General features: G+C 35.1%; 2 protein-coding genes across 3 annotated transcripts in view; one reads left to right on the forward strand and one right to left on the reverse strand.

Annotated features, from left to right (window-relative positions):
* The first annotated feature begins 4,174 nt into the window (after positions 1 to 4,174).
* Positions 4,175 to 5,765, forward strand: LOC107876144 (protein CDI). 2 transcript variants are annotated; one of them, XM_016723161.2, is made up of 3 exons: positions 4,175 to 4,386; positions 4,500 to 4,520; positions 4,584 to 5,765. In XM_016723161.2, exon 3 carries the CDS (start codon positions 4,602 to 4,604, stop codon positions 5,367 to 5,369), a length of 768 nt encoding a protein of 255 aa, XP_016578647.1. In that variant the 5' UTR covers positions 4,175 to 4,386; positions 4,500 to 4,520; positions 4,584 to 4,601; the 3' UTR covers positions 5,370 to 5,765. The 2 variants fall into 2 exon arrangements, with proteins under 2 accessions (XP_016578647.1, XP_047269735.1); XM_047413779.1 differs by lacking the exon at positions 4,500 to 4,520 and having other exon boundaries at positions 4,175 to 4,388; positions 4,585 to 5,765.
* Positions 5,766 to 7,856: 2,091 nt separating this feature from the next.
* The window catches only part of LOC107876143 (katanin p60 ATPase-containing subunit A1), an 8,373-nt gene continuing 5,968 nt past the window's right edge, over positions 7,857 to 10,261 (reverse strand). The window contains exon 7 of the mRNA XM_016723158.2: positions 7,857 to 8,329. Within this exon, the coding sequence (XP_016578644.1) occupies positions 8,048 to 8,329 (282 nt within the window). The 3' untranslated portion in view covers positions 7,857 to 8,047. The remainder of the gene's footprint in view (positions 8,330 to 10,261) is intronic.

The raw sequence follows: 10,261 nt of genomic DNA on the forward strand, positions 1-10,261 counted from the left end.
TATAGTTATATACTAATTTATAAAACATATACACATGTATACATTAAATATACACGTCTATAGAAGATATATTCACATATATACACTCTATGCTATGTATATGTAATACTTTAAATTAAATACACTACAATATACATACATTAAAATAAATATAGATATAGTTATATACTAATTTATAAAACATATACCCATGTATACGTTAAATATACACATCTATAGAACATATATACACAAATATACAAAATATATGCTACTTAATATAATAAATTAATAATACTTGGTAGTAAATTAATAATATTTTAGAAGTAAGTTTTTAATTTAAAGTAGAAAACTAGAAATTCAATTTAAAATTTTAAATCATTAAATGAAAAAATATAAAAAGTAAAGATTAAGGAGTGAATGAATTTGGGGAATTTTATTGATTGCAAAATGATCCAAGATTTATAATTTACATAAATGAAAAATCTACAAATTATGCATCATTTTTTCTAACTCATGCATGTTAATATTAACGGAAACTTGCATAGGATAGTCGAAGTCAACAGGGGCAAAACCATGCATTGGACTTGATTCTGCTGAGTTCTCCCGTGAAGACATAATTTCTTCAAGTTTCAGCTCGTTGCTCGTTCCGGTTCCATTCCTTGGTTTCTTCTTTCCGCTCTAATTCAATCTCTGGGGCAAACTAGAACTTTCATTGCATTGCTTCCCAATGAGTGTCGGTTGTCTCCAAGCTGCTATCGTCCCTGACTAAAGGTGCTCTCTGATGCAACGATTGACATTGGAACATTGCAACGGTTGACATTGGAACATTCACGATATCTCTAGCTAATCTTGAAAGCACAGGATATTGTGTTTCATTACTCCCCCACCAATCCAATGTGTTGATCCATCGTCTGCGATCCTCTGGCGCCGATCAAAGATAATATTTCAGCTCTTCCCGATAAGTTGATGTGTAAGCTCTCTCATCAACACTGTTCCAACAAGTTAAATCATAAAAGGAATCAGGAAAACCACTATGTGCCAGCCTTTTAGAAGATGATGGCTCCTCGAGAGGATGAGGAGTGACAGTTAGAGTGATATTTGTAGGTATAGCTAAATCAAATAAATCAGCATAGTGATTATATAATTTTTCTGTGTAATCCTTTGCATCATTCATAGCCGTTCACAAATTAGGTTGTACTTGTTCAGAATCATGGTTAATATTTATTTCCAAGTTAGTATAAATAATAATACTAAAGTGGCACATATTATTATATTTCATGCACGGATTTAACATAGCACCAACCAAGTAAATAGGGGAATCAAAAAAAATATTTTTTAAATTTAGCAAACATAGCACCAACAGCTTCTTTATAACCATCTTATTTTTATATTCTTTGAGCAAATCAGAAATGTCGGCTATATATGTCAAAATATTACAAACAGTAGGATAATAAGCACCGAAAAATTCAACCGTAGCAATATAAAATTTTTCTAAAAACTTAACAAGATCCTTAATCACAACTCAATCAGAATCATGTAGCATGCAATCAGCAGAATCAGCAAATGAACCGCAATGTTGGTTAAAAGTTAGTGTAATAGGAATTCTATATTTATAATAAGTTTTTAAAAAATCATACATAGAATTCCATCTAATATCAATTTCCTTAGGCATCAATATCGGTGCAAGTCCATTTTCTTGACATTTAACTTTAAATTCTCTAATTCTCGATCTACGATTATTTCCTTGAATAAAACCAACAGCAAGACAAATTTTTTTAATATAAAGCTCAAAAAACTCAAGACCATCTTTTACAATTAAATTATATATATGACATGCACACTTAATATGAAAAATTTCAGGCAACGGCGGAGATAATGTAGATTTTAATTTTTTTATAGCAGTCTTGTTGTTAGAAGCATTATCAAAAGCAATACATAAAATTTTATTTTCAATACCATAATATCCAGCAACTTTAACAATAGAATCAGCAGTAAAATCTCCAGTATGTTTACGATCTTCATCATATAAAAAAGTAAGAATACGTTTTTGCATCACAAAATTACTATCCATCCAGTGACAAGTAACGGTTAAATAATTATTTTTATTTACAGCACGACCGAGATCAGAAGCTAAGGACAATCTACATTGAATATTTTTAATAATATTGATAAATAAAAATAATATTGTGAATGAAGTCTAAAAATATCAGACCGACAAGTACTTCTCGGAATACCGTTAAACATAGGATTATAAATTGCTTCTATATAATGAATAAAGACATCAGAAGAAGGAAAACTAAAAGGCAAACAACCCACAACTATCATTTTAGCTATTTCTTTTCGGTCCCTCAATTTATTATACTTCTTTGTTACCTGACCGGTTGCTGGGTCCATTCTAGTTTGCGTTGGCCCACCAACATCCCAACCACCTCATGCAATATTTAACTCTCTTTCGTGAGCTTCACATATATGTCTCATTAACGTACCCGTACCCCCTTGTTTGCCTTCGCTTCTATGCTTATATATTTGTTGACAAATATTGCATTGCACCTCAATCTCTGATATACGTTAAAAAAATTGTCATGCAACACTAGTTATTTTACGTGGTCTTGTGACACGAGGAGGACAGGGAGGGAGATTAACCGGGATCTAACGTTAGCATTTTCTACTGCGGGTGTCTCACCAACATTTTCATTTTCTTCGTCTAAATTAACCGCATATACTTCATTTTCTTCTTCTATACCATAATTTTTCTGAGCTTCTACATAATCCATATCGTGAGCACCTACACCTATTTCTTCCTCAAAAGGTGTACCAAGCGGTACCGGAGGCGAAGGCTCACGGGTATATCTACTACTTGAACTACCTCTACCGCTAGTAATTTATTTTTTACTACCACTACCACTTTCGGGACAAAAAATTTTAACACCTTTAGTGGCGAGGATTCTTAATTTATCCATAGCATAAATTAAATTAAACTAAAAAAAATCAAAATACATAAATATAATAAAATTAAATATTAAACAATTAATACAATAAATAAAAATTAAATGTAAGAGATGGAACGACAATACCAAATTCTGAAAGTATCCGAAGGTTGCAACTTTAGAAACTTCCGCTCGTACTTTGTAAACGCAAAATTAAAAAATTAAAGTGAACACTTTAAGAAATTAAATATATTGAATATTTGAGAATTGAGATTTGAGATTTGAGAGAGAATAAAATTTGAGAGAGAATGAGATTTGAGATAGTGAAAAATTGTGTGAAAAATGATTTGAAGGTGTAGGGTATTTATAAAAAAAATTTTGGGATTAAAAAATAATTTTTAAAAGTATTTTTTTTTTTAAGAAATGGGCCCAAACTAGCCATTTGGACCAAAAAATGGTTATATAGTCGTTGGGGCTTGGGCCAACGGCTAGTTTGGCCCAAAACTAAAAAAAAAAAAATGAATCCGGGTCGGGAGCCTGGACCGGGCTAGGTCCGGGCTGTGTTAATCGGGCCCAAATTAAAAAAATAATTAGCCCGAGACTCGGAACCCCCTAGGGCTTACCGGGCCAGGTCCTTTAAGTGGGCCGGATCAGCCCGACCCACTTGACAGGCTTACCTACCTCTACCTCTCCTCGTACCTCCTATATCCAACCTTTCGCATCTCCTCACTTTATTTAATACGATTACAGCTTATTGTTAATACATTAATTAAATGAGATGATATATTCGAAATTGTTAACACTAATTTATCTAAGGCTACAAAATTAAATCCCGAATACTTATTGTTGACCAGAGGTGGAGCTACCCTTTGCTGAGGGGACCCTTGTCAGCAAAAAATTATATTATATATGCATGATTAAAATGTATATATATTAGATGTCGAATCCCTTTGATTAATTTATATATTCACTTATGAACCCTTTTAGTGAATAATTTCCCGACTCCGCCACTGTTGTTGACACATTAAATAAGTTTTTATTAACATGGATTATGGTACAGTCTCACACTGCATTATCCTTAATTAAACATCTTGGTTTTGAATCTTGAGTATATAAAAAAAAATCTGGCTTTAATGTGGATATTGAAGGTGGAAGTATTACAATTGGTGCAACTGTTGGAAAACCCACCTATCCTGAAAAAATACGTGTATTGTGAGTCCACAGATTTTAGGGAAAATCAGGGTGGTGTCGGTTGTGAATATGATTGCCAATCACCCGCGTGTACAACTGTAAAGCCTCTGTTTATTAAAAATCAGTGATGTACAAGCTCCTCTCCTCAGTGCTATATATATATATATTCTTTCCTTCTCCACAATTCTCTCTTTACTACAAATCTTGACTCCTTTTTTTCCTAAAATAAAATCTTTTATTTTCTCATTCTAGTCCAAACCCAGACCGATCTACTCTCTTGTTTTTGGTAAGCTTCAGCCTTTCACATTTCTCTAGTTTATTCAAAAGAATATACAACTTTTTTTAAGGAAAAATATCATTTTGTTTTTGTGTACCGTTTTGATTTTCTTCCCTTTGCAGGTTGAAATCTTGGTTTTTCAGGTTCGAATCTTGGATTATAATGCTCCATTTTGTGTAGCCTTTTGATTTTCTTGATTTTTGCAGGTGAAATCTTGAATTATAATGTCGACAGTGGTGCATTCTAATGGAAATGGTCATTCACAAAATGCCCCAAATTCGAAGCCATTCAAGATTTTCATAGGCTATGATCCACGTGAAGATGTTGCATATGAGGTCTGTCGTTATTCCCTTCTCAAAAGATCTTCAATCCCACTTGAAATCATACCCATTAAACAATCTGAGTTAAGGGGAAAAGAGTTATACTGGCGTGAAAGAGGGAAATTGGAAAGCACTGAGTTTTCATTTTCGCGTTTTTTGACACCCCATTTGGCTAATTTTGAAGGGTGGGCTATGTTTGTTGATTGTGATTTCTTGTACTTAGGAGATATTAAGGAATTAAGGGATATGGTTGATGATAAATATGCTTTGATGTGTGTACAACATGACTATGCTCCGAAAGAGACAACGAAAATGGATGGGGCAGTACAAACTGTGTATCCTAGGAAGAATTGGTCATCAATGGTTCTTTACAATTGTGGGCATCCTAAGAATAAGGTGTTGACACCTGAGATAGTGAATACTGAATCTGGGGCATTTCTTCATAGGTTTACGTGGCTGGAAGATGGGGAGATTGGGGAAGTTCCGTTTGTTTGGAACTTTCTTGTGGGGCATAATAAGTTTGTTGAGGGTGATCCGGCTACATTTCCTAAGGCAATTCATTATACGCTTGGTGGACCTTGGTTTGAGGCTTGGAAGGATTGTGAATTTGGAGATTTGTGGTTGAAAGAGCTCGAGGAGTACAAGAAGGCGACTGAGAAGAAGTTGGATTAGGCCAATGTAGCTCGTGGTATTGATTCCCACAGTTTATATTTAAGGTAACTGATTCGTTACGTGCATCTTCAGATGTTTGAGGGCTATGTTCCCTTGATTTAGTCTTCCATATTGTTTCGATCTATATTGTCTCCGTTATGAGATGTAACCGATTTATTTCAATTCAAATACTTTGTATTCTAGTTTTACTGCATATTAGGAAACAGTTTTTCAGTCAAATCTTCGTATTGTAATCATTATAGATTCATTAAGGAAAGAATAAGATCAACTTGATCTTTGTTCTGGTTATTTGATGTTACGACTTTTACTTAGTAAGCAATTTTTCGATCATATCTTCGTATTGTATTTGTAACAGATTCGTCAAGGAAAGAATAAGATCATGCTGTCTTTGAATGATTTACTGAGTATGCTTCTGGTTACTTGATGTTATAAATGAAATAGCTTTTGTCCTCCTCTCATGGAGAGAGGAGGATTTGTTGCTTTTGATCAATCCTATAATCTGGTCGTATCAAATACTTTATCTCTTGTCCTCTTCATGGAGGAGGCATTACACCCTTACTGCTGATATTTGTCCTTGGGAATATTCATCTTAGATGAAGTTGTATGTCCTTTTATTCTTTTGCTTGATAAAGCTGAAACACTATGTACTCTTATTCTAATACGATCAAGCATTGAGATGTCGAATGAGCATGCATTCACAATCTAGTCTCTAACTGATTTAGGTGTTATTTGCCTTCAGTTTGTTGTGCATCCCTCGCGATCTCCGTCCCTCCCTTTATCTTTCCCTTTATTGTAGACTCAATTCATTTACCTATCGAAACTCTTCCATATCACTCTCTCTTATGATCTAGATTGTTAACTTTTGTGAATATTGTGCATTCAATTTCCTGGTGAAATACACAACCAAATCATCTATTTGTATTGACTTCTTAATCTGGACGTACATGTATTTTAGATGAAGCTTATATAAGATATCTGTGATTTAATATTCTTTTTATTTTTGAATCAGATTGTTTTCAGATATACTGAGTCAGTCTTATGCGTTTCCAACTAATAATATCTGTTGGTTGATGGTAGTTTAACTTCTAATAATATGAACTTACTATATCGGACACGAAGAAATAGGCAGACTGGCCATCCTTCTCCTGAAGAAAAAGGGTTACTTTTTTGTTGAAACATCAGTTGACAAGGGCAGTCTTTAGAAAGAATACTTTTAGAAAAAAATATCTCTTTTCATGGAATTGGCATAGAACAGGGATGCTGGAATATAGCATGATCCTGCATTTTGTATTCTAACTTACCTCTACTTGAGCATTTTTAGAACGCCAAGTGCTGGCCTATCATATTCTAAAGTTCACTTGCTTTCCTTTCACTCCTAAGAGTATGATGATCCCTTAGTTTTTTTTGTATTACTTCGACTACGAGCATCTGTGAGATAAAATGTTCATTTAGTGTTAGCTGGTAGGAATGATTTGTACTGTGATTCCTTAAGTTGAGTTCCTGAAGTTATTTAGGAGGTCCAGAAGTGCATCTTCTTTGAGCTGTGTTGCTTTAAAGTACTATTGACAGGTCCAGTTTTAATTAAACAATTCATATTGTGAATCTAAAACATGAAAGGCTATGCTGTTCCATGTGTGTGTTAACTGTAAAACACCATTACAAACCTTTTTATTATATCCAGAAATCCATTACATATATAACAAATATTTGTTGGGAGCCCAGTAGCTAAGTAAGCTCTTGGACTAGCGGTAGAAAAGAAATTTGCTTAAACTTTGTTGCCTTTTCCAAAGGGGATTTGATTCACCTTGGGCACTTATCCTGAAATATTTTTTAAAAAATTTGAGGTCGTTTAAATTTTGGATGTGCATCACCGTCACAAAACATTTCAGCTCACAAAAGATTTCAGCCTGTCCAAGTTGAACATGAGGTGGGGGCAGCCTTTTTAGTTCGGCCTTATTGTGGAATGTGAAACAGTGTGCTTTCAATCAAGTAATGCTACTTTGTTTTGGACAGATCAAAAAGGTGTAGGTAGCTCGGCATTGACCTATAGTTCAGTATACTATTTTCCATTTGTGAAGACCCATCCAAAGCTGTAATTTGGATGTTCATCATTCTATTGTCAACACTGTAATATAGTGAAATTGCTATAATAAGGTTCTTGAGAGCTGGCTTTATAAGGTATAAACTATGATTTTCACGATACATTTAGTACTATGAGACGAGCTGGGGGTTTATCGGAAATAGCCTGTCTATGTCTACCTCACCTCTGAGGGTTGTGGTATGGACTGTCCATTTGTTGATGTTGTATTTGGTACTATGAGAGGATCCACAGATACTTGCATAGGCAGGAGCAATATTCCTAAGAAAAAAAAATGTAGATTGAAATTAAATAATAAAATTACAGACACAAAGTGCTACAAAGTTAAGCGCCTCCACCCATCACATAATTTCAATTGGCAGTTCCACGACAGCTAAATAGTAAACCAATTGAAAGAAAATAAAAATCCAATAGACCCATGAACAATGAGGCATAAAACCCGGTGATTTGTCATTTTACATAAGTCGATCAGTCCAGGTGCTGATCAAAAGATCGAATAGTACACAAGAAAGAAGAACCAACACTTCCAAATATGGACAGACGAAAGGAAACTAAATGAATTGCTAACATCAAAATTATCCTAAGCTGATCCAAATTCTGCAAACCATTTCTCATGTTTTTCAATGTCAGCTGCTGAGACACTCGGTTGAACTTTGGAAATAGCTTCTACGAAGTCGCACATAGCAACAGGATCCTTAGCAATGTCATCCTTGGCCATGTTCTTAATCTCCTCACGTGTCTTCCCAGCTATCTTTCGCCTCATTCCATTCATAGAAGCATCTCGGCAAACATTTGTAAGGTCGTCTCCACTATATCCCTCTGTTTTACGAGCTACTTCATCAATGTCCACATCTGCCGCTACCTGATGTCACAGGCAAATATTTGCACTTCACTAAAAGAAAGATTCATTCAACAAAATAGATAAACTAGGCAGAATCCAATTAAAAATACACCAGTTGCACAAATAGAGAAGTACATTTTCACAATGTCGACCCCTTGAGACATTGAAGCAAAAGTATGCTTGTATCAAATTCAGAAGAAAAAGAAAAATTCACATGGAGGCGTTATCTTAACTAAAAAGAAAGCTATTGATGTTTACCCCTCATCCACTGGTCCTGCAGAAGAACTTAGTGAAATATCAAGGATGTAGAGTATTCTGCAAAGTCAAACATCTGAGACCAAGTCCCCCTGTCATTAGCAGTCCTAAAACTTGCTTTTTTCATTTTTGAGAAGCAACTCTTGGACATTAATCATTGGTACATGGAACGGATGCAATTTCTAGGTTGGACAAACTATAATTTAAAGTTTTGCACAAGTAAATGCAAGGGTACGGAATACTTTACCCATATAACAAGCCATAAGAAATTTCAACTACAAATCAGCATATATTACATAAAACAGCTAGATTAAACCATAAAAAAAAAAATCATTATAATTTGCCTTGGTAATGGATGTTTTGACTTTGCAAAGTTAAGGTGAGGTGCCTTGGTGTTTGATATTTGCGGATGATGTAGTCTTGGTCTTGATTGATGAGACCCGTGGCGGAGTTAATGCTAAGTTGGAGGTTTGGAGGCAAACCCTCAAGTCTAAAGGGTTTAGGTTGAGTAGGGCCAAAACGGAATACTTGAAGTGTAAGTTTAGCAAGGCGTTGCATGAGGCATGAGGCTGATCACTGATGTGATTGTTAAGCTTGATACTCGGGCCATCCAGAAGAGAGAGAGTTTCAAGTATCTTGGATCTATGATTCAGGGGCATGGTGAGATTAAAGAGGACATCACTCACCTGATTAGGTAGGGTGGATGAAATGGAGTCTCGTATCCGGAATCTTGTGTGACAAGAAGGTACTCCCTAAACTCAAAGGCAAGTTCTACAGGGTCGTATTTAGACCAGCTATGTTGCATAGGGTGGAATGTTGGCCAGTCACGAAATCTCACATCCAAAAGATGAAGGTGGTGGAGATGAGAATGCTACGGTGGATACGTGGGTGTACGAGGAAGGATATGATTAGAAACAAGGTTATTCGAGATAATGTAGGAGTGGCGTCGGTGGAAGCCAAGATACGGAAAGTGAGGTTTGATATTGTTACGTTTTGATGAATGATCATGAGCTTGATTGCAGAAAATCTTCTGTCAAAAACACAAAAAAAAAGAAGCATCCTACAAGATTTAATCAAAAAGGAAGAAGCATCTGCATTAATTATGGCGCATATTTCATGGAATTTTCGCATCCCTTTAGTCTTCTCTAGACAGATTTTTTCCTTTTAGTATTTATCTGTTCCTGGAAATTGAATATTCATTATTCCTTTTTCTAACTTTTTCTAAGAAGAAAAATCTTTTGGGTTGCCTTGATAACTATCTTCCAACGGCTAGTAGTAGTCCCAACCACTATTACATAATCTAAGAAAAAGACATACACTTGTCTCAATCTTCTCTAGTTTTTTGCTCTACTTTACTCCAGCATTGTATTTTCTAAAAGGTTTACTGTGCTATTAAAAAGAGAGGAGAGAAACACATAGTTGATGAGGCATTGTATCAAAGTGTGAAAGGAAAGAATAGAGTGTGAGTCAAAGCCAAAAAGCTTGACTCAATCTTGTACTTTGATATTATTTACAAAGAACTAGTAGAATCTCTTGCAACCCAAGGGGACAGGAGTAAGACTAATTAGAGATCTCAACCAGTATAAAACGTCTGTTATTTACTTTCAGCAATTTAGTTTGTGAAGTTTTCATTACTGCAATCAACAGTCGATTGTCTGGTCGAAAAAGGAGTAATCCCCCCCCCCCCCCCCCCCCCCC

Source organism: Capsicum annuum, chromosome 6, assembly GCF_002878395.1.
Source record: "Capsicum annuum cultivar UCD-10X-F1 chromosome 6, UCD10Xv1.1, whole genome shotgun sequence".
Taxonomy (NCBI): domain Eukaryota; kingdom Viridiplantae; phylum Streptophyta; class Magnoliopsida; order Solanales; family Solanaceae; genus Capsicum; species Capsicum annuum.

Bases quoted from the DNA above. Each gene is read 5' to 3' on its own strand.
- LOC107876144 (XM_047413779.1), top strand. From the start codon at position 4,602: ATGTCGACAGTGGTGCATTCTAATGGAAATGGTCATTCACAAAATGCC.